This window comes from Anabrus simplex, chromosome 1 (genome assembly GCF_040414725.1).
Source record: "Anabrus simplex isolate iqAnaSimp1 chromosome 1, ASM4041472v1, whole genome shotgun sequence".
In the NCBI taxonomy this organism is placed as follows: domain Eukaryota; kingdom Metazoa; phylum Arthropoda; class Insecta; order Orthoptera; family Tettigoniidae; genus Anabrus; species Anabrus simplex.
In genome coordinates, this window is record NC_090265.1 from 694,397,531 (window position 1) to 694,425,425 (window position 27,895).

The window sequence follows — 27,895 nt, forward strand, 5'->3', positions numbered from 1 at the left end:
GGAAAAAGGCTCTTAATGCACCTAGTCGCACAAATTCCAGTGTCCATCTAAGAATCTGCATCTCTGTTACAGGCACAATTTTCCTACTTCTCTTTGTCACAGACCAACAATCTACCACATATTGTACCACTGGTCGGATGACTGTGTGAAAGATTTTTGATTTGAAACACAACAGGATCATGAGGTCACAAAGGATATCTGTGACCTTGCACCACTTCAGTCAGACGGCATTAACTCATGCTCTAGCGTCTAAACATTCATCACCAATTTAGCATTCAGCTGTCACACAGGAGCTAAAGTAACGGAATGTAGATATCTTTGGAGTCAGGATGTCATTGATCAATGTTGTGCCCTCTGTCTGGGTATCGCATTCCAGGAAGTTTAGCTGCAATCCAAATGTTTCCAGCCTTGTTTTCCACTGGGTGACCAATTCATTAAGCCCGTTTTGCAAGTGCCAGCCAGTACAACAATTATCTCTACATGTTTGTAGCTTATTTTGAGAACGTTCTCAGGTAAACCTTACGGTAATACAAGATTACACTGATATAGTTTCTAAAGACTGACCAGAAAATGTAGCCCAGGGCACGACAAATCCCAGGTGCCAGGTCACCATGGCACCTAAAATTCTTTCATTGGCGCCTTTTTTCGAGCTGAGTATAATCTCCCCCTTTATATATTTAATTCCTGGTTTGGAGTCGCTGAACTATTGCAAAGTGCATGTCATAATACACAACCCCTTGACACTCCATGTGATTTATCGAATTCAGTTGAACAAGAGAATGAGGTTAGGTAAAGGCCGGGGATCTTGGTACGTACAGTCGATTTCTGCTTTGATATTAATGTTATTATCATTTTAAATAATAATCAAGGCTGCATTACGTAAGCAACAGAGGAAAAAAAAAAATGTTAAGTACAAAAGCTTGAGTGTCGAGGAAACCTCTCGTCAAGAAAGTATTACCGACATCGAAATTACTCAAATATATTTCTCATGTTAATGACAAGAATAATATCCTGCGATGCTCCTTCACTGTCAAATACAATCTCTTTTGCTATTAAATTGATTATTTTAAAAGAGCTTTTATTGTAAAGTGAAACAGAACGTACTCTCGCAAAATTTATTTCTGTATGTTGACAGCATAGATACTCATTTAGTTTGGTGTCCTGCTGTCTTCTGTTGTAGTGTATATTTTTTTTTTGCTAGTTGCTTTACGTCGCACCGACACAGATAGGTCTTATGGCGACGATGGGATAGGAAAGGCCTAGGAGTTGGAAGGAAGCGGCCGTGGCCTTAATTAAGGTACAGCCCCAGCATTTGCCTGGTGTGAAAATGGGAAACCACGGAAAACCATTTTCAGGGCTGCCGATAGTGGGATTCGAACCTACTATCTCCCGGATGCAAGCTCACAGCCGCGCGCCTCTACACGCTCGGCCAACTCGCCCGGTTGTAGTGTATAAAACTATAAAATCACAATACCTATTGCTATCACAACCAGGTTTTATTTTTGAGAAGGCTAAACGCCAGGGCGAGTACTAGAAAAATAACTTGCCTCCTAGGTTTGAGTGCTGGCTCCTAGATTTAAAAACATCTGTCATGACCTGATGCAGCCATTAGTGCTTTGCTTTGTTTTCCAACCAGTATTGAACTCGTTTTGTAGTTCTGGCTCGCAACTCAGTTGACAGCCGCCCTTTCTATAATTATGAGAGCACTTGGTTAGGAGACATTATAAATCAATACCAAGAGGGGATGACACATGTTTAAATAATGTCTTGCTAATTTGCTAATTTCACCATTAGAGGTTTTTTTTTTTTTTTTTTTTTTTTCCCGAACACCAGTGAACATATTAAAAGTCTCACCATGAGGTCTCACCCTCATTCACTGCCTCATTCTTGCTGGAGGACTCGCTTAGTATCTCACTCATTAGTACTCCTTAATACATTGGAACTCTCCTCAACTTGAAGTTCTAAGTATAACAAATCACGCCATCAGTGCTGGGAGGCACACTCATCATAGACTTAAATGAGTTATTTAAGTTTCAGAAACTAGAAGACTCTGCAGCCACCATCTGTGGAACTCATGAAGAAAAGGACAGCGAGGGAATATCGATTGACTACAGCATGGAACAACTTGTGATCGCCAGCATATGGATGGATTCAATCTTCAACTACATCGTCACCATATGCTTCTACATTATATGCAGTGTCCAGAAGGAGAATTAAGTGACATCCCCATCCACTGCCTACATCATGGGCTGAAGAACGAATGTTGAGCACCAGATAATTCACTGATCTTCCCTTCTTCCACAAATCCTACACAGAACTGGAGACTCTACTTTTGTAGAAAAGTAGTAATTTTTGTAACAAACATTGCCACATTTCAATTGTGTTGTGATTCTCGTATTTCATGTGATAAACAGATGCTGGGAAGTGTCTTCTCAAGAATTTCATTTAGAATGCTTCGCAGATTTATTAGAGAAACTAATAACCATTTGCCCCTGATAGAAATTGGTTATGTTACTGGTTTTATGTCCCACTAACTACTTCTGCAGTTTTCGGAGATATCAAGGTGCTGAAATGTTGTCCCATGGGAGTTCTTTTATGTGCCAGTAAATCTACTCACACACGGTTGGCATATCTGAGCACCTTGAAATACCACCAGACTGCGCCAGGATCGAACCTGCCAACTAGGACTCAGAAAGCCAGCGCCTTAACTGTCTGAGCCACTCAGCTCGACAAATAAAAATTGATCCTTTATTTATGATTGTAGGAGTGCTTTCTCATGCAGAGTTATAGCATCACATAAGATCTTTAAAGGAGTCATGTTTTATTATGATAGATTCTTCTGACAAAATATTTCCATAATGTTGTGAACTATGAGAAGTGAGATAAGCCTAATAATAATCTAAGCAAACCATTAGCAGTTAGGCAACAAACCTATAATAATTATACTATGACTAGCAATGGAGCCAGCATAACAGACCAATGGTAAAACATTATGGAAGGCTAGTGTTTCCCCAGAGCAACTCAGCAACTCAACAGAATACCTACAAACTGTGGAAGATATGCTGACTCTTTGTTTAAAGGGGGTGCGACATCTTCGCCCACCTATGACTGTGGTACTGTTGAATACCAGACTGTTCAGCATATCATCCAGGCAGGCGTACCCACTACCAGCATTTCCTGGCTACTCGGAGAAATTTCTGCTGGCAACGAATGAAGCTATCGAACATATTAGCAACCTATTTGTCTACCTGTATCTTTCTGAATACTGTTAAATGGACATAACTTCAAATATAGTTATTTATACACAGTACACGCTGTGGTATGGTAATTGTAAATTAAGAAGCACAGCAACGCTGTACCTCGTCGGCCACAAGGTCACCTTCACAACTCTGCCAGTAACCAGCTCGCAGTGTGCCAATAGCAGGCGACAGTGAAAAATGGAACAGGGAGTGTATGAGAATATTGTATCGCTGTATTGGCGTTATTTCATTGCGGAAAGCGAGCTAAGGAAATTTTTTCTATGCTGAAACCTCACAAACAGATGCAACTGTTGATCAAATCAGATCGGGCTGTCCTAGGTGTGCATGCAGAAACAAAGCTGTGAATGTTGCTTGTGCAAGAATTCTACACTATCCTTTGCATAAACAAACCCTTTTAACCTGTGAAATGGATATATCTCCACAACTTCGTGATGTATTTTGAAGGATGATTTACGTATTGGTGCATATATAAAAGACACATCGCATTTACCAACTGAAAAATTAAAAGAGATACACCAGATTTGATCCGAGACTTTGTTAACGACATATGGGGAGAGCCAGTATCGCGACATACTATTCCCAGATAAAAATAATTCATTGTGAAAGAGTCGTTCAACAAGCAAAACGATTGTGTGTACGCACGGTCCTCCAAGGAAGCAAGAGAGAAAGTTCCAAGTGTGCAGTGAGGACATCACCCTGCTTCTGTCTTGGTACGGTGGGCAGTTTCCTGGCAGGGGGCATCAGAGGGGCATTTTTACGGAGGTGGAGTAAAGTTTTTTTTTTTTACAAGTGGCTTTACATCGCATTGACACAGATAGGTCTTATGGCGACGATGGGACAAGAAAGGGCTAGGAGTGGGAAGTAAGCGGCCGTGGCCGTAATTAAGGTAAAGCCCCAGCATTTGCCTGGTGTGAAAATGGGAAAATACGGAAAACCATCTTCAGGGCTGCCGACAGTGGGATTCAAACCCACTATCTCCTGAATACTGGATACTGGCCACACTTAAGCAACTGCAGCTATCGAGCTTGGTGGTGGAGTAAAGACTTCTGAGGCTGTCTACCAGACAATGTTGGAAAAGGTGATACCACGTATCAATTTGAAGCTGTTTGAAGTAGAACCTCGATTATACGTTCCTGGAAACTACGTTTTCCCATATGATTCATTCAAATTACGTGGTCCCGTGAGCATCTTAATTAAATCATGTTGTAAAAATCCTACATTATCCGTTCCTCGAAGAAACAATTTCCCGGATCAACCGTCCGCAAATTTGAGTCCCATCAACGCTAAATCCTCGATCACGCGTTTTTAAAGAAACTACTTACGGATCGTGGTGTTAATGTCACATCATTGCGGTAATCTGAGGAAGTACTGTACTGGAAAAGCGAACTTGCGAAAAGCGAAAAGTGAACTTGCATAAGGGACCATCTTAGCATTGCATTTGGGTAGTATTACAGGTAAATTGAAATAATAAATATGGTAGTTCAACCTAATCAATACAAGTAAATAAGAGATGTAGAGATTACATTCTTATTTAATTAAAAGTGGAAATGGTACCAGTTTCGACCCCAGTCTGGGTCATCATCAGCCGATTATAACTCGAAAAACAATGCATAAGTAAGAAAGAAGTTAACGGTCAAGTCCACACAATATCAGTTGAAGAGGCGATATATAAATGACGAGGGTAGGCACTGTAAAATTCAGACGAAGTGGAATGTAAGTCACTTAAAAGAAGTAATGCGTAATCTTCCAAGCATCAGCACGGCACACGCAATGTTTGGCACTGTCTCACAATGTTCACGAAAAACAGAGAACAGTTAAATGAGCAAGACTGCATAAACCGTCAGGCACAAAGTCACAACACAATCCAAATATGAAGATCTAAAGTCGTGAATAACAATAGTTTTTTCACGTCAACTGTTCTAAAATCTTCAAGATCATAATTACGTATTCAATTATATTGAATCGTATTATAAGTACATATATATAGGTACATTTTCGTGAACTAAGCAAATACTTGATCATTAATCTATCCTTCAATCTCCGTCAGCATATGAAACTACAGCACTTGACATTGTAAACACCGCGCCGATCTTCTGGAGCTTGCAAGTTACTTTGGTTGAGTTGCTCGTCTTCAGTTTCTTCACGACTTAATTCCAATGGCCCGGGGGCTGGGTGTTTGTGCTGTCCCCAACATCCCTGCAACTAACACACAACACATAACACTATCCTCCACCACAATAACACGCAGTTCTCTACACATGGCAGATGCCCCCCACCCTCATCGGAGGGTCTGCCTTACAAGGGCTGCACACGGCTAGAAATAGTCACACGAAATTATTATAATTCATGATGTGGTGCTAGTCATACACTGCGAATGCTTTTTTTTTTTTTATGAATGAACTGAAGAACTGTAGAGTCATTATTCCTTTATTGATCAGGAAGATAACGAAGGAGAACCATCTAACAAACAGGGAAAAAGGATACATACATGAGGGGGTTGGAAGCCTAGGCCTCGAATATTTTAATATAATTGAGCCAGAAGAAAACTAAATGTGCTGCGTATAATATCCTAAGTACCTACAACTTAACAACAATATTAAACTGATTGACTGCTGTTGTTAGCTGAGGCGTACATGTCTCTTCTGCTGCCACTCATCTCTATTGGATAGCGTTCCCCATAAACATCACGTACAACATGGTTTCTTTGAATCACAAAGTGTAATAACCATTATTATTAATTTGATAAGCCTGGCAGTTCTGTGCTGTGAGAAGATTTTTCATGTGGGTCCTCAAATTTTAAATCACTATTAACTTGATACTCATAAAAAAATAATTAAAAAAATAAATACAGCATTTGATAATTAAAATCAGAAAATAATTTGTACAATTGCTATATTAAAAGTGAGGATTATTCTGATATATAAAAATTCACACAAGGCATACCTTAGAAGCTGAATTTGGTGTAGCAGATTTTGAAGGATCTTTTGGTACACAATCCAGCTTCACAGTCAGAGCATGCAAACACAGCCTTCTTTCCTTTTATATTTTTGTAGTGCAGGACACGTCTCTTACAAGGCCTTATTTTGTTTTCCCTTGGAGGTATTTGTTAAGGGGAATGTCTTTGAATTAACTGCAGCAAGGTATTATCAGTTGAATGATGTCCCGGGACCTTCCTTTCGATACTATTCCCGTGCTCCAAAAGTAACACTTCCACAATGTCAACACAAAACTTGAGATGATCCAGCCTCGTTTGTGTAGTATTCTTCCTACAAATAATCATACTGTTCAAAACAGTGACATTTAGTAGCCAAGGAGTGTGGTGAAACTCCTCCCCGAGTTTAAGATTTCACCTCAGTTTATGCAAGCTTCACAATGAAGACTTAATAGATCTCCTGGACCTACCACAAGAAACTTAAAAGGGGAAAGAGCAGAATAAAAACCCACAAAGACAGTAGTGATGGAATTCATGTAAAGGATATTGCAATGAAACTAGTCACGTCAGCGGAAGATGCCTCGCAATGCTTAAAATTGGGTGCAATATCAAGAACTACTGGCAGAAAATAAATTCATTTGCAGTCATCAAGATCTTAAGCAATATTCACATTGCACATCAAATTGGGAATTCTGATCCAGAGGATGAATCAAACAAACCAACAAATGAATCTGAGACTTTAATGTCCAAATTTCGTTTTGTGAACATAGTTGAATCAGAACAGTTGAGAGGACAGGTGGAAAAGCTAGGGAAGCAATTTCAATTAACTGTGGACTGTTGGTTCTTGGTAATCTTATTCCTGCACTGGAAGACAAGTCAATAATCCAAAGTCCATTTTCAGCAAACATTACTCCCAACTTCGAGCATCTCAGTATGCCACCACCAGACACACGGTCACTGATAACATAGTGAACCATAATTAATTCATAGTTGGCATTCATACCAGCCAGTAGTACAATACTGAATGAACTTTTGTAGTTGCAATAAAATGATCCAGACTTCGGTTTCATTATTGGAATGTGTTACCCATCAACAGCCCCCAGAAAATGAAGGAAATTCCATCGGTGATTGAAATCTTCTGTTACACTCTTCCAGTCAACCGCAGTGTTAGGAATCTGAAATAAAAATTCGTATTTGTAGAAGATACTGGGTTTGTTTGAATTACAAAGTGCAAATTATACCTTAACAATTTAATACTAGCACGTACTGATTGTTATTTCAGAGACAGCAATGCTGAAAGCAACTTTCTCATAAAATCATCTGATGCCAAGAAAAGGTTGCTCAGAGCACATCTGATGAACTCATCAAACCTGTGTGCAATCGACTTCAAGATTCCACAAATGACGAAGATCAAATAGGTATCACGTGGGGTCGAGAACGTAAAACAACGCATTCTTGGCAACAAGTATTTGCAAAAAGGATTTATTAGCAGAATTTAGCTTGAAGGGCATATGGATACACTTCACTGGAACTCAGTTCTTATAAATCAGTCATCATCTACTCTAAACTCTTACAAAGATATTTCTAATGCATCGCCTGGTTCCTGCAGTCAGCTACCTCAGACATCAATGGCTTCATTTATCGTACGTTTCGAGTGGCATTAATAAGAGATTTCATTGTCTAGCTTTATTACACTATCCCCTTCTTTTTCTTTTTGTTACCTACAGTTCTGTCTCTCGATTATAAAATTTAATTTCATATACCTGAACGTGACTTAACTGATTACGATGGTCAAAAAAAAAATCCTTGTCTCATTTTAATCAACGAGGATAAAATTATACTTTTCTAGACCAATTCTTCATATAGATTACAGATATACTTTCCATTTCTTCATATCAAGTACAGATTTTAAATTACACATAATTCATTAAATTGATGGAGATACACATACATTTAAAAGAGATTGATGCAACAATACACTTATTTCACAAGAAAACAGGACAAAACATGTGCAATGACTTAGCAAATGTCATGGGATAGTCACCTAATAGCATGTGGGGCCTCCTCTGGCCCTGCGTTCTGCAGCAAGACGCCGTGGAAGTGAGTTGACAAGTCCCTGGTAGTCCTCTGGATGCAGTTGACACCAATTAGTTTGCAGAGCGGCCGCCAATGCTGGTCTGTTCGTGGGTGCAGAATCCATGGCATGGAGCCTGCGTTCCAGGACATCCCAGATATGCTCGTTAGAGTTCATATTGGGGCTCCTGGGTGGCCATGGCAGTCGTTGGACCTCCGCTGCATGTTCCTGGAACCATTCCCGGGCGACGTGGGAGCGATGTGGCGGCGCGTTATCATCTTGAAACACCGCAGAACCGTCTGGGCGCTGGAAGGCCAAAAATGGGTGGAGATGGTCTCTGAGCAGCTCAACATACCGTGTACCATTCAAAGTCTCTTCCAGAAAAGCTAGGGGGCCCTTTCCATACCAGGAAAATGCACCCCAGACCATAACAGAGAAACCAGCACCCTGGACCACACCTTTGAGGCAGGTGGGATCCATCGCTTCATGTGGTCTGCGCCATACACGGTGCCTCCCATCGGCATGGTGCAGTTGAAATCGTGATTCGTCCAACCATATCACGTTACGCTATTGTTCCAGTGTCCATCTCTGGTGACTGGCAACAAATACACGTCGTCGTGCCTGATGACGTTGGGTTAACAGTGGCACCCGTGTGCGGCGCCGGATCCCATACCCCATAGAACCCATGTTCCTACGGATTGTCCACTGGGAGATGTGCCTAGCATGGCCTGTGTTGATTTGAGCCGTGATCTGTTGCACGATTGCCCGTCTGTCACTACTGACAATCCGTCTCAGATGTCACCAGTCACGGTCATCGAGGGTGGCTGGACGGCCGGTCGTTCGTCTGTTGTGAACGGTGACACCCGCATTCACCCATTCACGATACACTCTGGACAGGCTCTATCTGTCTGGACTTACATATTTTCAGGTAAGAGAGGATGGTTGTACTTGTTCTGTAATAAATAGCAATTTGTAGTCTGTTTTTTGGTTTTTATTGTAATTAATCTTTGCTGATGTTTTCTGATATGGCATGTCTTTTTCAGTGATAAATCGAAAATTACTGTGATTGCCATTCATCATCATCATTTTCATTTTCATTTCCCCTTGTCCAGCTCCTACCAGGTCGGGGTGAGGCGGACACTTGCACTCCTTGAAACCCTGTTTGGTCTTCTGGCCCGAAGTTACAGAGGCTAAGCCTAAACAACCCAGCTGACTAGATGGAGACAATATTTAAAGTACAAAGACTTCAAACTGAAACAGGTTACAAAATCATACTCAGTTCAAAATCAAGTTGATAGGAAACGCGAGAGGGTGTGTCACACTCTCTATTCCCTGATTTCGTCTAAGTTCTATTGACTTGTTGGAACGTTACATTAGTAAAGATTGGAAACCGAAGCCGAATTCCCGCACCACTTCCGAAATTGCACTTCCCATCTGTCGGGCACCGACCACCAAACCCCGTCCGAACGGTGTCAGCTCATGACGACGTTTCATGTGACACCTTCACATGCACAGCCACTGCTCACAAGGTCTCCTCTACAACTGCCGCTGGCACAGGAGGTGTGTGGTGTGCAGACAACACACCTGCGCATCAGTGCTCTGCTATCCCATGACATTTGCTCAGTCAGTGTATGTTATTAATTATGACACTCATAACAATGAAACTGAAAACAGGAATACAAATCAGTGAAAAGAACTGGAGGCTAGAAGTGCTTAGCATATGATGTCTTTTATGCTCTTTTTCTGAGTCATTGTGACATAGCATCCAACAGTAATCCGAAATCATAGGTTAATTCCAGAAGTGCTGGTAGCATTCCTCCATCGACTTAATGTCTTAGTGAAACCTTTCACCCATCTTGTGACTGACATCACCAAGGCTGGCTGGAAAATAATCTAAATGCGAATGTAAGAAATGAATATTAGTGACATACAACAATCCATTTCTTTATACATATCCATGCACCTTGATTCAATTTCACTTACTATACTAACATCCCAGGAAAAAACACATCCTAAATACCTGTTTCAGTTTTGTATTCCCAACCTGACATTCAGTTCTTCTAGATTTCTTCCCTACTGACATCACTGTAGCCTAATTTCTATTTCCAAGTATTTGACTGCAGGCTTTCTGTACAGTTTGCAATTAAACAAAGTCAACAACATAAGCCAAACTGCTAACTACATTTCCACCTAACTGAATCCCTCCCTGTCACTTGATTTTTTCAGTAGATTATCCATGTATGCTATGAACAACACAGGTAAAAGACTGCAGTCTGGCCTATCCCCTGTAAATACCATGAACCAAGAACTTTTACCATCAACTCTCACTGCAGCCCAATTTTTAATATAAATGCCTTTGACTGCTTCTAATAATCTACCCTTAACCCCATAATCCTGCAGTACAGACAGCATCATTTCCCTTAAATACTCTGCGATGTGATGGGCAAGCAAGTAAAGTCTATGACATTGTAGTTCGGGGAGATAATGAAGAGGAAGTACAGACACAAGTTGATTTATGGAATGAGGAGATAAGAAATTTTGGAATGAAGATTAGTACTGCAAAAAGCAAGACTTTGATAATGACGAGAGGTAACAGAAAATCCAGGGGAGTGATAAAAAAAGGAAACAGTAAAATTAAATTCTTTCAAGGTCCACCTATTCAATACAATGATGTTTTATTGTGATGCAATCGCATGTCAAATGGTCAAATGGTGCTAGTTTCGGCATCTATGTGCCATCATCAGCTTTAAGTACAAATTAAACAATATATATTCCTAAAACAATTAAAACACATTTTAACACATTATAAAATACAATTACTGTAGTGATATGTGAGATAAGTTAAAATTATGTTACAATTGATTGCTGTGATATAAAATTCTTAAAATTCTGGCTGTTCGTTACATAGTTCAGTCTGTGTACATCCGGGATAAGTGAATTTGTGCTGTTGTATGCTGTCTATGTTAGTGACATTTATTCCCTTGATATTAGGTGGTTCCGGGGAAGTTTACTTTGATCATGTAAGATCGTGATATAAATAAAGATGAATTCCCACTGCAATTTAAACCTGAAGGAGAAAATAGCCAAGTTAGACGTTGGAAGCAATGTATGGAAGTTACTAGAATCATTAGGATCATTGAATGATGATTGACTCACCTTGAGCAGCATGTTAAACGTGTTGTTACACAGACGGAGCCGGACGAAATGTGTGGGCAGCAGTAAAGGAGGTGAGGGGAAGGAAGGAGGCGGAGCACCTGCGGGGGAATGGAACTAAGGCGGGGCGGAAGGATGGGGTAGTGGGGATAATTGACGGGAGTGTGTATTCTGGATTACTTGGAAAATCGAACTGTTTTTCGATAGTTTGGTATTTTTAAGCCAATCGATTAAAAGATCGAAAAGGATATTGGGTTTCTCGTAAATTTCATTTAAATTATAATTGGGGTTGAAGTATTGATCCCAATTGATGTAACAACGTTCAATAATATTCATTATGGGTCCCTTGTTTGCTGTTTGAAGAACTTCCATATCTTGTTCAATGTCGGTAAATTTGTGATTAGTGTCGTGCATATGTATACCCATGGTGGAGAACATATTGTGCCTCATCGCATTGACATGTTCTGAATATCTAATCATAAAGTTGCGTCCTGTTTGACCTATGTAAGAGCTGCTGCATTCATTACATTTTAGTCTACATATTCCAGATTTGGAGTAGATACTGGGTATATTGATTGATGCACAGCTGTGTAAAATTTTGGAGGTTCTATTGTTAGTTTTGAATAAAATTCTTACATTGTGTTTCCGGAAAAGGTTGGTGATTTTGTGGACGTCGTTATTGTAAGTGAAGGTGGTTGAAATAGGAGTTTTTTCTTTTTCTTTTATGAGTTTGGTTTTAGGCCGGTACCTATATTTGTTTATTATCTGTTCTATAAACGGCCTGTTGTACCCATTGAACTTGGCAATTGCCCTTATGGTATCAAGTTCGTTATTAAGATTTTTCTTTGCCATGGGTATGGCAAAAGCTCGATATACCATGCTATTGTATGCTGCACGTTTGTGCATTATGGGATGTATGGAATCTTTGTGGATAGTGTTAGCAGTTTGAAATAATAATAATAATAATAATATTTGTTTTACGTCCCACTAACTACTTTTAAGGTCTTCGGAGACGCCTTAGCAGTTTGTGTAGGTTTCCTGTGTATTTTGTAAGACAGGCCAGATGTATTTCTAATAATGGTTATATCTAGAAAATTGATTGCTTTATTGATTTCTGACTCTAGTGTGAATTTAATGTATGGGTCAATACTGTTCAAGTCTTGAAGAGTGGAGTCCGCGTTCTTGATTAATTCATCCATAATGACGAATGTGTCGTCCACATATCTGGCCCATATGAGAATATTTGGAAAGTTGTTATTGATTTTTGTATGTTCTAAGTTATCTAAATAGATATTAGCCAAAATTCCTGATGAAGGTGATCCCATCGCCAGTCCATTCTGTTGATATATAATTTTGTCAAAAACAAAGAAGTTATTGTTGATGACCAGTTTTAGAAGCTGAATGAAATCTTGTATTTCTAGTTTACTAAGAGAACTATGTTTACTTAAATTATTTTCAATGATTTTTGGAAGTTTAGATATTGGTATGCTCGGATACATATTTTCTATATCAAAGGAGTGGAGGGAATGGTAGGTTGTAGGTTAAATGCCTTTAATTTCTCAATCAGTTCGGTAGTGTTTTAATGGATTTGTTGGAGAGAAAGTGATAATTTTTGGTTAGGAAACTTTGGATGAATTGGGATGCTTTGTAGAGTGGACTGGGTCTGTAGTTGATAATTAAATGTGTTGTTGTTGAAAAATTCTTTAGTTTTGGATACATAATCAGTTTTATTCATTAAGACAGTAGCTTTACCTTTTCCTGACTTTGTGATTATTGAGTCAATATGTTTTATTTTACTTTTAAGTTCTGTGATTTGTTTGTGTTCACAGATAAATTTGTCGTCATTAGAGTTAGTGGAAATAGTTTTCCTGCTTACGTTTTTGGCTGTGCCTATCTTATCTAGTTTTCTTTTTTTTTTCAAATCTAATTTTGTCTTGTTTCTCCAAAGGCATTTTATTTATTGTAGCTTCTGATTCTATAATCATATTACTCATTATATTTATTTTATTCATGTTAGGCCAGTTTTGGTTTGGGCCTTTTGATAGGATGGCGATTTCTTCTTTATTAGGGCCGTTTTCCCCAAATGAGTTTAAACTAGGTTTATTTTAATCTGGTTTAAGTCTGAGTTTAAACTAACATTCATTTTCCCCATATTGGTTTAAACTTTGTATCAAGTTTAAACCTGGCTCAGAGTTAAACCTTCTATATTGTTGGTTTAAACTGACGTTTATATTCAACTTTCTTGACATTTTATTAACGTATCTGTGATTTTCCTAATAGAAGGGTTAGTTTTGACTACCAGTACTGCAGCACTTTAATGAAAAACGTACTAAAATTATAGCCTAGTATTAGCATTAGAAAAATGGGAGAATTTATTGAAGTCTTTGGTTAAATAGGAAATAATTTTGATGTGCAAGAGAGGTTAAGAAGCCGCCTTCCAACAAAAGTTTACAATCTTGGAAAATCGGATGTAACGGAGTTCTTTGATGGATTTATAATTCATAAGCGAACAGCAAGGATTGTCTAGTATCGAAGAAGGATTCATTTAAAACGTCAACTGCACGAAATAATGCTATTTCGCTAGAAGCAATGATTCTGGTTGCTTTAAGATATGATGCAGCAGGCATTTTTTTCATTAACAACGGGGACCACAGACCTTAAATTGCAGTCTCCTTATAATATTATATACTGTAAAATACTGTTCGTGGTATGAATACTGTAATGTGAAGCATAAAAATATTCCTACATAAGTCGTGTAATACGTCCCCTCTTCATGCGGTACCTGGTGGCTGTGGTCGCTAAAGCATGAAGTCAGCATCGTCCGTATCCGTGACAAGGCGGTTCGAATCTAATTTGTCGAAAATATTTTTACCATCAGAATGTTGACCGGCACGGTAGGAGAGGCGGTGGTATACAATTTCTAATCGCTAGATTATATATTTATAGGATCAGAAAAACAATAAAGTATTTCATGCTTGCTAGTAAACTTGTAATAGAATAGATTATAGTTAAGAATGTTTCATCGTATCTATTGCCAGCATACCAGCAATAGAAATATTAATGCTATAGGGAGAAGAGCATTATGCATACAGTACGACATATCGCGAACTTGGTTATGTTATAAACGAATATGGAATCAAGTAATACATCTCCAAATAATACATCCTCAGTGGTCTGTCTGCTGGATCCAAGGTTTGTGAGATTGATCCCGGCCGAGGGCGATGGATTTTGATAGGAGATAGATCCCGAGCATGCTTGGAATTTGTTTACTTGAAATTCACATAAATGTTGATTTTCTGAGGAAAGGAATACCGTAGGCCTATTGCTGAAAGACCAGGATTTTAATATTTCAACGTTCCCGTGTGTTCAGTAAGACAATACAGACATCAAAAGACACGTATTAGGCCCACGGTACTTGTTTATGGTAAAGCATGACAGAGAAAAATAAGAAATAAAAGTGCGCTCCAATAAATTGTAGACAGCAATAGGTAGAATTATATGACACAACACTTCGCACAAATGTAAACAATGTATTTATCAGTAAAGCTAATATCCCGCCGAATTTGTTCTTTATTCACTACGTACGATATCATTAATTCGCCACAAACAGCTGATATTATTACAAAAATGTCGGTCATTGAATTACTTGGCTCTGATTGGCCAATTCCAATCGACCATGCCTTCGACTATTCCTTCAGTGCAGCCAACGTTAGCGCCAACGACAGCTCGCCCGTTTAAACTAAACGAGTGTCAGAAATTGGTGGAGAAAATGGACGCAACTTTAAACTAGGTACTAAAGTTAAACGGGTTTAATTTATACCAGGTTTAACTCGATTTGGAGAAAATGGCCCTTAAGGTTTACATTGGAAAGGCTAACTACAGGGGGATGAAATTTCTCGATTATGTTTTATTGTCAAACTTTTGGTTGAGTTTCAAGTGAAAACGTTTGCTGCTTCTTTTTTAAAATGTTTAATTTTCTATCTAAAGTAAGCTGCTTTTACGAAAGAATATCAAACAATTTATTGTCAATTTGACTCTGAAATATGTTCCATTGTGCTCTAGAAAGCAGATGAGCATACCAATTTCTAAACTTCAAAAGATCATTGAAAATAATTAAAGTAAACATAGTTCTCTTAGTAAACTAGAAATACGAGATATCATTCAGCTTCGAAAACTGGTCATCAACAAATTAAATCAAAATCTCTTTATTTGCAAATGAGATGTCTACCTTGGTGGCAAATGGTACACTAAAATACATTATTGTCAAGCACTAAATTTTAAATTAACAAGAGAAGAATAAAATTTTTCTAGAATACAATAATATACAATTTATGCTAACAATTTTTTCTATTAAAGAAACAGCTCATCCTTAACAAATTTATATTGTTTACAAAATTCTACTTATAATATCTCCTATACTTACAAACATAGTCAACTCATATACAGTATGCGGAATTAATAATACTATACAACTGGTATAAGATTAAAATTAACATTGCATTTATTTACTTTTTTTTATTACCCATTTTGGAACCTAAGTAGCATAACGACCTGCTGCGTCTTAACCAGAGCCCCTTCTGCCACCACTTTTCACAGTTCCTGAAGGGCCTTCACAGCTACCGTAGCGGTCCCAGGGCCCCCTAAGTCCCCACTGTACTTCACCCCTACAGGCAGTCCCCTATTTTGGCTGTCCAAACTCCATGGACCAGGGGATGGAATAATTTTTTTTCACACACTTTTTTATTTACAATAGCCTGCACTGGTCGAATGCCCTCTAACATTTCATTTATTTCCTCCGTTGCTGTTTATTCTCTTCTCGAATATCTGTACAGATTTTGGAAAAGGATCAAACACTACCCCTGGTAAACAGTTCCACTCCTTCACGCCCTTCCCAATGAATGAAAATTTACCCCAACTGCTTCTGCTAAAATTCGTTCTATACTTGTGGTCAGTTCTGCCGATATAATTATTTTCCAACTGAAGCCTCTCATGGATTTCTCCCCATGCTTCTTCTCCTGTATAGGCTCTATATAATCCTATAAGTCTAGTTTTCTCCCTTCTCTTACTTAAAGTTTCCCATCCAAGTTCCCCTAACATTTCTGATACACTACTTTTTCTCCTGAAATCCCCTGTTACAAATCTTGCTGCTTTCCTCTGCACACTATCTATTTCTCTTATTAGGTATTCTTGGTGAGGATCCCAAACACTGTTTGCATATTCCAATAATGGACGAACCATACTTAAGTAACTTTTTTCTTTTAATTCTTTGTTGCATCCTTTAAGTAGCCCCATTAAGACATGTAACGATCTGTATGCTTTCCCAACAATGTCATCAACATGACCCTTCCAGTACAAATTACTTTCAAATCTCACCCCTAAGTATTTGCACTTGCCATCTTTTGGGATAACTACCTCATCCAAAGTATATTCAAATTCAGTTTTAAAGCTCCTGTTTGTAAATGCTGTAACAGTTGATTTGCCTCCATTAACCTTCATATTATTTACTTCAACCCATTGTTGGATACTCTCAAGGTCCCTTTGTAATTCTGAACAATCCTCAATGTTACTTATTTCCCTATAAACAATTATATCATCTGCATACAATCTTATTTTTGATGTTATATTGTTCCCTAAATCATTTGTGTATATTCAGAAAAGCAACGGACCGATTATACTACCCTGTGCAATGCCCTTCCAAACTTTCTCTTCCTGTGATATATTATTTCCTACTTTGACTTTCTGAACCCTTGAATTTAGAAATGTTCTTATCCAACAATAACTTCTTTGTTCTCGACAAAATTATATATCAACAGAATAGACTGGCGATGGGATCACCTTCATCAGGAATTTTGGCTAATATCTATTTAGATAACTTAGAACATACAAAAATCAATACCGTAATAACAACTTTATTCTCATATGGGCCAGATATGTGGATGACACATTCGTCATTATGGATGAATTAATCAAGAACGCGGACTCCACTCTTCAAGACTTGAATAGTATTGACCCATACAATAAATTCACACTAGAGTCAGAAATCAATAAAGCAATCAATTTTCTAGATATAACCATTATTAGAAATGAATCGTGCAGTCGAGTAAGGAACTAAGTCAGATTTTGCTACTTTTCAGGAGAGCAAAAAAAATGATTTTCTTCGACACGCTTCAATGAATAGTTCCCATTATTTTATATAATATTTAGATCAGTGATAGATATGTAATGGAGGTAACAGGAAAATGTTCAAGAAAAATTTATAAATTTTATGACCGTTTGAACTTTTTTGACTTAGTTTCTTTCTCCAATAACACCGAAAAAAGTTTGGGTGTTGGGAATAAATCTCTCATACGAACTATACCAACCTTTGTTATATATTAAACATAGCATAATGCAATACATAAGCACTGTATATAGTTTATCCAACAGAAAAAAACAGGGAAAACAAATACAAATGACCTTGAAGCGCCATATAATGCAGTATTACAACCGAGACTACTAACCTAAGGGGAATTCATTAGCTGCGAAATAATGTCCAAATAAAATGCCAAAGCATCCTCATTCGCAACATATTTCAACAGTTTACAAAAGTCCTTATTCTCGGCTTTTATTGGAACCCCACCCTCTGGATATGCTGCCATTGGTTGCAAGGAAAATGTGCAAAAGTTACCTTTCCCAAGATAAAATGTATGTTTCACAATGCTGTTTATGAAGGGAAGTGCTACAAGAATTCCTGGTTTCTCTGCCCTATATCTGTATTCTTTAAACGAAGGAGAAAATGCAATCTTTCCACCACGAGGAGTATTCTTTGTCGATGTTTCAGCTGATACAGTCACTTTTTTAAAACTCAGACCACCACTTGTCAAAATTAAATACTGCACTTGAGTCTACTAACTTAACTGTAACATTTGCTTTGCTGTTTACAATAATTGCCATATACTCTTCGATAGTATAAACTCTGTCTACTTTTTTAATGTTTTTCTTAAATACCCCAAAGTCCCTGTCGCATGGTAGGAATAAATGACCCCTCTCGGGAAAGTACTGTCTAATCTCCTTAAATCGATTTGAAGCTGCCAGGGCTAGCATTAGTCTTATGACCGTATGGTTCTTATTTTGGCCTGCAGAACCATCAGAAAAAACGTGTAACTGATCAACATTTTCTGACACAAATTCATCGATATAATCTTTCAGGAAAGAAGCAACTTCATTCGCACCCTTCTTTCCTTGGCCTTCATGATAACATATACACAACACACTTGTCCGTTGCAAGATCATGAATACAAAACACATTCACCCACAACTGTCTCATGTAAAACACTTCTTGCACCGGTATGTGTGGGAGGGGCAGATTTTGCATAAAGTCAAAGGCAAGGCCTGTCACTTTGTCATTTGTTCTGTATAGTGCTGCAACTTCTTTCAAAGACCTGCAGAATTTCCTGCTACTTCTTTTATGAACATCATATTCAACCTGAGCTGCACCCTTTGCTGATTCACAAATATGTGGACTCCTAAGTTTTGCTGTGAACTCCTCACACTTGCTGCAGACATCGATCTGTGGTCGTCCGAATCGGTAGTTATAATTCTCAACAAAATAAGTTCTGTAGAAGCTGTACTTGACTCTACACTCCGGGTATTTTGTGACAAACATGTTGTGCATTTCTTTAATAGTTAAGCGGGCATCTAAGTAATGCACTTCTTTCCCTCCATAATGAGTCCGTTTCAGAGGGAATGATTGAATATGATCGGATATCAGTTTAGTGACATCTTCCGGTATCTTTCTGGTATTTGGATTAGTTCCTCTCTCGTCCCTGGGAATTTCTCCACGAAGAAGAAGCATTGTGATACGGAATACTCTTTTCTGAGTGACGGCATGCATGCTCATAAAAGCTGAACGACATACCTTCTTTCTATTGTTGCCATACACAACAAAGTAAGTGAAACTTGCTGCTCGCTGCTTTGAATTTTCATTCCTCGGTCTTCTGGTCTTAATTTCATTCCCCTCGATGAGGCGCTGCAAGTGTAAATCTTGTGCATCCTTACTGGGAAGTTGAAGAAACTTGGAAAGAATGGACATGCGAGCCTCTTCGCTGATAATCTCAAAGCACTTCTTTCTGCATCCAGAAGAATAACAGATTATTAATACTAAGTATAAATCTGTACCATATGTATTGTTATCTAAAACAAGAGTAGAAAGTTTGGTTATATGTTAGAATATTATTTACTAAACAATCCCTAGTAATATTTCTCAAGCTCCTTACTTACCTGCAGTCAGAACCGGTTTCTTTGCCTTCCACAACTCTCCCACGTTTATTCACATATGCCAGTCCTCTGAGTCTTGCGTGTTTCAGAACACTATGTTTATGGCCCTCAGGCTGTGCCTTTCTTTTCGGAGTCATATTCTCAAACGTAATACAAAGATCACTTTCTCATCCACCGAAACACAAACTGAAATACTGTACACTATAACCCACCATGTACCGTACGATTTCTGTTTCCCTCCAGTATGTTGTCCTTTGCGTTGTACCAACACCGTAAATTGAAATATCCCCTGTTGGTACCTTCATCGCATGAAACGTGCGGCCAAGAATGGAACTAAGTCATGAATTGCAAGTGGTGAAGTCGATGACTTAGTGCGTTTCTTCAGAATATGCCTGATGTCCATCCACTGTTTCTCCCATAAGGAGAAGGCTGACTTATTTCTTTCCTTTACCAAACGATAGGGCTTGGTTATGCGAGGTAAATGAGGCAATAAAATGAAAATGGCCGATTTTGACTTAGTTCCTTACTCGACTGCCTTAGTTCCATTCCCCCGCAGTTGCTCCGCCTCCTTGCCTCCTTCCTTCCCCTCACCTCCTTTACTGCTGCCCACACACTTCGTCCGGCTCCGTCTGTGTAACAACACGTTTAACATGCTGCTCAAGGTGAGTCAATCATCATTCAATGATCCTAATGTTTCTAGTAACTTCCATACATTGCTTCCAACGTCTAACTTGGCTATTTTCTCCTTCAGGTTTAAACTGAAGTGGGAATTCAACTTTATTTATATCACAATCTTACATGATCAAAGTAAACTTTCCCGGAACCACCTAATATCAAGGGAATAAATGTCACTCACATAGACAGCATACAACAGCACAAATTCACTTATCCCGGATGTACACAGACTGAACTATGTAACAAACAGCTGGAATTTTAAGAATTTTATATCACAGCAATCAATTGTAACATAATTTTAACTTATCTCACATATCACTACAGTCATTGTATTTTATAATGTGTTAAAATGTGTTTTAATTGTTTTAGGAATATATATATTGTTTAATTTGTACTTAAGGCTGATGATGGCACATAGATGCCGAAACTAGTACCATTTGACCATTTGACATGCGATTGAATCACAATAAAAGGTCATTGTATTGAATAGGTGGACCTTGAAAGAATTTAATTTTACTGTAATCCCACTTCAATATGGAACCAATGAAATGCATAACTATAAGAAAGAAAAAGAAAAAAAAAAGGAAATGATCCTCTTGAAGTAGTGAAAATTTTTAAATATTTGGGTAGCATGATGTCACAAGATGGAAATTTGGATGGAGAAATTGATTTAAGAATACAGCAGTTTGCAAGTTTCTACCTGTGTGTATGGAGCAAAGATGTGCCAATGAAGTGCAAGAAGGTTTTATACTCGTCGTCTTATAAATCTACTGTATATTGACCTATGATTCAGCAGCCTGGAAGTTGACTGAGCGGAACCAAAGTAAGATACAAGCAGCTGAAATGAGGTTCTTGAGGAGCATACAGGGAAAGACAAGACGAGATAGAATACGAAATGAGGAAATTAGGAGAAGCGTGGGAGTGTGTAAACTTCAAGAAGAGACTGATATAGCATAGCTAAAATGGTATGGACACATGATGAGAATGCCAGGAGAGAGAATACCAAAGAGAACATTCATGGATACACAGACTGCAAAGCGGCCTAGGGGACGGCCTAGAATGAGATGGAGGAGTTCTGCTGTGGACTCTATTGCAAATAGAGAAGTTGATAGCAATAAAGTACTAGAAGAGGACTGGTGGAAAGATCGAGTAAAGTGGAGGGCTTTGGTACACTACCCTACCCTGAGAGAATCTGGAAAAGGGAATGGATGAAGAAGAAGAAGAAGAAGACTCTGCCGTGTGCCTCCTCTACATCTACGAAGCATATCTATCCATTCCACTCATAGTATTTTTTAATTACCCGGCGCGTACTGAAAATTGGATCCTGACAGCCCCCCTGTGGTCTGGAACCACATTGGTTTTCACCCAACTTACTCTCAACCACTGACTGCACCCTCTATTCCAAAATGCCAGTGAACATCTTGACTGGTATACTAATCAATGAAATATGTCAATAGTTGTTGGAATCCTTCCGTGTCTTTGCTTATAGATACATGTTATTACTGCTTTTATCCAATAAGGAGCTGCCTTACTCACATTCCACCCTGATCTTATTACTCTGTGAAGCATTTTCATCCCTGCCTTCTCACTATAATTCACTTTCAGGTTTAATTTAATCTATTCTTCTTGCTTTATGACAATGGTGTTAGTTTACCATCCTTTCTACTTCTTCAAGTATAATTTTACAGACATCATTGCCCTGCTCCCCATGAGCTCACTTGTTCACATCAACAGTACGATTTTCTTTTACACTGAGATTTTCAAAATTCCTTCCACGCATTCAAGGATTCCCTGGAATCTAGTATGAGTTCACCTGATTTACCTAAAACACTATTATTTCCTTTTTTCCCCCCACCCTTGTAAGATTGTTTATTACCATCCAGAAAGGCTTCCCTGCCATTTAACCAAGCCTTTCCAGGTTATTACTGAAATATCTCCATGACTTCTTCCTGGATTCAACAATTAATTGTTTTGCTCCATTTCTTTCACATACGTACAATTCCCTGTAGGCACCAGACCTTGTTTAGGATCCATTTCTGATATGCCATCTATTTAAGTTTACAAGCTGTCCTTGCTTCATAATTCCAAGAAGATATTTGCTTTTTCCCACCTTTACACAGTTGTTCACAGGCATTATATGCATGGTAGTTATATTCTCATAGCAATGTAATGACCCTGTATAGGTGCAATAATAATGATGATGATGATAATAATAATAATAATAATAATAATAATAATAATAATAATAATAATAATAATAATAATAATAATAATTGTACCGGGAGGTACACCTCAACTCCGCTCATTCAAAATAAGCGCCTTAATAAACTCATCTATCGACCAAAAGTTGAAACTGATACCACATGAACTTGGAACTTTAATCAGAAGATGTCACTACTGAAATATTAAGTAATTTTGTTATTGTGAAGTTTCCTAAACTCATTGAATTTCACCTTGTTTTGTTTGCTATACATCAAGAAGTTTGGACATTTTTCTACAGATGTCACTACCCAAAAACTCTGATTAAGCACTCTGGTGCAAGGTGGAAGAACTTAAAAAAGTTTCGTATTCCTAGGTTTTCCATAACTGAATCTATGTTAATTTATTTTCGGGTTGGCAACTCTTCTTTTTCTTTCCGCCAGTTTTGAATCTAGCCAATCAGGAATTTTTGTAATTAGTTTTCAACCAATCCCGCATTTCTTGTTAAATTTTGAGAGGGTGTGGCCGGTTTAGTCTTGAATTCTCTCGAACCTTCCCTGAGGGTATATAAGTTGCGGCTTTTCGAGTTTCCTTGTCTACTGATGGCCACATAAAATCTATCTCTTGCTGTCTCCGCAACTTTATCTGAGGGGAAGGTCCGAATCTTAACTATGTAACATACTTTTCTAAAATGTAAATATTCTTTCGGCTAATGCAAAATTTCATAAAATCTCTAACTGTAAATCGGGGATAGAGAGAGTTACCCTCTCTAGCTCCCCTTCATCTTGGTTTGAGGTGACTACAATTTCGCAACCTTTCCTTTCCTGTAATGTACAGTGGAACCTCGATTATCCGTTCCCGGAAAATACGTTTTCCCAGAATATGTGTTCAAATTACGTAGTCCCGCGAGCATCGTAATTAAATCACGTTGTAAAAGTCACGCATTATCCGTTCCTTGAAGAAACGATTTCCCGGATCAACCGTCCAGAAATTCCAGTCCCATCAACGCTAAATCCTCGATCAATCGTTTTTTAATAAACTGTGTCTCTCGAAAGGACGGCTATGGCATACTGTAGCAGTACTGGAAAAGCGATCGGCGGTGAACTTGCATAAGGGACCATCTTAGCATCGCATTCGGGTGGTATTGTTTAGAGAATGTCGGAAAATCATAAAGAAGAGAGTGGGCACAACAACTGCAAGGAGACACGGCGCATTTCAAGAGCTCTGTTTGAAGACGGAACGAGTTTCGTCAAATGTTCGCACTTATAAAACGTCCATATTATGTCCAGGGTTAGATGTTCGTCCCTTCAAAATTCCTATATTAAACTGTGTATTATCCTTCGGTTACAACGAGAGCCCTATCACTGAAGCATCCGTTATTACGAGCGATTATGCGCACACGATTTTGTCCGTTACCGATATTTATGCACCCAGTCATTACACTGCATGCGATTGACCATCTTCGGTAGCGTTTTCTCGCTATGCCAACTAGCGAGCTGTTCTCTAAAGAAAATTTGAAAAGAATGGAGATAACATGTTTTCGTAATAAATACGTAAATAAGGTGGCCGATAGCAGTTGTTAACTCGTTAAAAATAAAGGCTGAAGTAAACAATCTCTTCATGTTAATGTTATACCATATACTGAAGTTAAGTAAGAATGTGATACACCTCAAGATATGGCAGGATACATCACAATATTTCAGAGGATAGTTTATATTTTCTCGCGTCTAGTTAAATTTTGGAAAGCTATTCATTCCCATCTAAAATTTTTAGTGAGGAGGTTATCATTTCTCTACATGCGTTTCAAATATGTTTTCATGATACATATACGGTTAGGTTAGGTGACGCCGTTTGAAGAAGACAACTGAAATGTGTGCCAAAGAAGCCTCTGGAGTGATACCTCATTTCTCCGAATCCAAGACGACGTTTTTTCTCAGGTTCTCATGTGAAAAATCAAGGGTCGTTTTGTATTCACGGCCTGATCAACATCACTGGCTACTACCGCAGTAACCACGCTGTTTCTTTTCACCCCCGTGCGCGCGCGCACACAAAACTCTATGACAATAAACAACCGCCTCTTTATCAAACATCACTAGCCGTGGCAACCAGTTGTACAGTGCCTAAGTGAAACATCACTGGATCTTGGGAAATAGTGAAGAGAGAAGGACAGACTATTATCCTCCACAAAAACGTTTCTCAAATATGCATAATGGCATCAAAACATGCGAGCCTTCGAATTCTTAGAAAGGCCACAGCTACTCAGTAGCAGGGATATAACACGTCTGCTGTACCTGACACTTAGTGAAATTAAGTTTTATATACAGTAGGAACATTTTCATGATGGATCCTCGTAGCGGTATTGTAAAGATACGTGGAACAGGTATTGCCGGCAAGTTTTCAACGGGTTTTCGTCGATGTTATGATGCCAGTTTTAAAGTTATGCCTATTAAACACTCTGAAATGTATAATAATTGTGCAGCTACAAGAAAATACGGCATAGGCCTAACTAAAGCCAATATTCGGCGTTACCGTGAAGACAAAGATAGCTTGAAAATGCATACTGTACAAAAAAAAAAGCATTCAGTGGCCCGGAACAAGGACACTTTAAAGAAGTCGAAGATGAAATTGTGAGGTAAGTACACAAAAATGCAAGGGCGTAAAGGCCATGCCGCGGCGCAATAAACTCGTTTGTTGGTTTTCAATGTCCGCAATTAAGGCCTATACATCGCTACCACTGAAGTTTGCCAAATCCGGCAAGCGAGACGTGCGTGTCGCGGCAGCCAGTTATATCCGACGCTGAGTGAAAGTAACAGTTTTACAGTAAGCAAGAATATTATTTCCTGATGGATCGTCGTATTGTAGAGACGCGTGGAATGTGTAATGCTGGCAAATTTTCAACGAGTTCACTTCGATATTATGATGCCAATTTTTAAGTTAATGGTTATTAAATCCGCTAAAATAAAACATAATTGTACAGCCGCAAAAAAATACGGCATAACTAAAGCCAATGTTCGGCGTCTACAAATAGTCTAAAATGCGTACTGTATAAGAAATACATTCATATGATTTTAAAAAGCAATTTTTAAGCCTGATTAAAAATTTTTCAAGGACAAAGTGGGGGTCGTCTTGGATTCGGAGAAATACTTTTTTTTTCAGAATGAGATTCGACATACACTTTCACGTAGTATCGGATTTCAAAAAACAACAAACATGTAAGCAGTAGTGTAGATATTATGCGCAAAGACATAAGTTTTGAACAAACCGATTGCCGTTTCATAATGATTTTAATGTGTATGGTGGTTTTCCCAACTTTTACAAAAAAAAAAAACCCAAATATAACGACAACCCGCTATAGCGAGTAAATTTTTTGCCGTTATGAATTCTCGCTATAACGGACTTCTACTGTATAATCTTTGTTAAAATTTTAATTCAATTCTTGATATTGTAGTTAGACCCATTCAAGCCCGCACCTTCTTTAACCATCTCTGCGTTCCACACATACCCCAGAATAATAATAATAATAATAATAATAATAATAATAATAATAATAATAATAATAATAATAATAATAATACGCCCCACTAACTACGATTATGGTTCTTGGAGACATCAAGGTGCCGGAATTTAGTCCCGCTTCTTTTAAGTGTCAGTAAATTACCAACACGAGGCTGACATATTTGAGCACCTTCAAACACCACTGGACTGAGCCAGGATCGAACCTGCCAAGTTGGGGTCAGAAGACCAGCGCCTCAACCGTCTGAGCCACTCAGCCTGGCAGGTGCATTTATATGAAGTACCCAGATTATTAAAAAAAACTGGATTAATGTTAAGTGTGTGAACTGAAGATTTAATAGCCTGTTGTTACACGGAAATAATACAGGAGCATAAAAGATTAAAATCGATGTCAAACGTCTGAGCCTGAAAATGAGACTGAAGAATACACTGTGTTTACTCATGTATTAGATCCCCCATGGCTTTTCAAGACGAAGAAAATGAAAAAATAAATCCCACATACAAGACCCCCCAACGTAATTTCTCAGAGAAGAACTATGATTCCGCTTCAAAGCGGGCAAAAGCCTTATGCAGCTCTGACGACATCACACAAATTTGTGAATAGTTTCATCCGTACGACTCACACAATGAAAACACGCGTCAAAGTCATGCGGTACATCTGTGTTTTGTAGTTAAGAATGTCCGCCAGCGTAATGGTTAGCACAATTAGCTGCTGTTCTCGGGAGCCTGAGTCTGATTCCCAGTATTGCATTGCCAGAGATTTATGAATGGCAGGAAGGTTGATTTGCAGCAAAAATTGTACATGCAACTCTCTTTCACTGGCGGCCTGACTAAAAATGACCTGCATCACCTCGGGATGAGGAAATGAGTATACTTTAGTTAAGAAATATTCATGGCTGTTGCTAGGCCTATTAATATAGGCAGGCGAGATCATTAACAAAGTGATTGTTTAATATCTCGTAACTCAGGCCAATATAGGGTTTTTACGGAGAGAGGTAGGTTCAAAACATGATAGAAACAATCCAATCACAATTGTTTTACTTGCCATCGTACCAAACAAAGAATGACAATATTGATTTCTTATGTCCCCACTTACTTTCAACGATTTTCGGAGACGTCGAACATACTAGGATATGCGTTAATAAAAAACAAGAGACAACGAATGAACAAAATTAAACATTATGATAATCATCATCATCATCATCATCAGTTTTCCACTCCAGTTGCCCGGGTGTGGTTTACGAGCACTCTCCACTTCTGTCTGTCCATGTACCACTCTTCTCTCAAGACGACATCCCAGCTGACTCCTCTTGTTCCTATGTCCTCTTTCACTTGGTCCAGCCATCTCTTCCTAGGTCTTCCTACCAGTCGTTTTCCGGCCACAACTGTGTGTAGCCATTGTTTTGCTGTCCTTCCATCGTCCAATCGTTTGACATGGCCAAACCATTTCAAACGGGCCCTTGTCACTTTTTCATTCAGGGATGGGTACACACCAGCTTCCTCCCTTATTCTTTCATTCGTTACCCTGTCCCTTTTTGTCTTCTGTACCATAGTACGTAGGAACTTCATTTCTGCGGCTTGTAGTTTGCTATCCACTTGTTGGGTTGTTGTGCAGGTTTCTAGGCCATATGTTAGTATAGGGGTGAAGTATGATTGGAATAGAATCTGCTTTGATCTTAAGGGAACTTGTTCGTTCCAGAGGAGGTTCCGAACTTGATGGTAAAACTGAGCTGATTTTTGAATGCGGTTGTTAATCTCGTGCTGTATTCTGTTATTGCTTGAAATGATGCACCGAAGATATTTATATTGGTCTACTGTTTCCAGCTGTGTACC

At 38.6% G+C, this 27,895-nt stretch overlaps 1 protein-coding gene across 3 annotated transcripts in view; it reads right to left on the reverse strand.

Moving 5' to 3' along the window:
- The window catches only part of LOC136857352 (histone deacetylase 8), a 188,318-nt gene that overhangs the window by 34,068 nt on the left and 126,355 nt on the right, over positions 1–27,895 (reverse strand). The window contains exon 7 of one of the 3 annotated variants that reach the window (XM_067135965.2): positions 6,963–7,367. The exons of the other annotated variants lie outside the window; for them this stretch is intronic. Within the exon in view, the coding sequence (XP_066992066.2) occupies positions 7,360–7,367 (8 nt within the window). The 3' untranslated portion in view covers positions 6,963–7,359. Of the gene's footprint in view, positions 1–6,962; positions 7,368–27,895 lie in introns of those variants that run through there. 3 annotated transcript variants of the gene reach the window in all.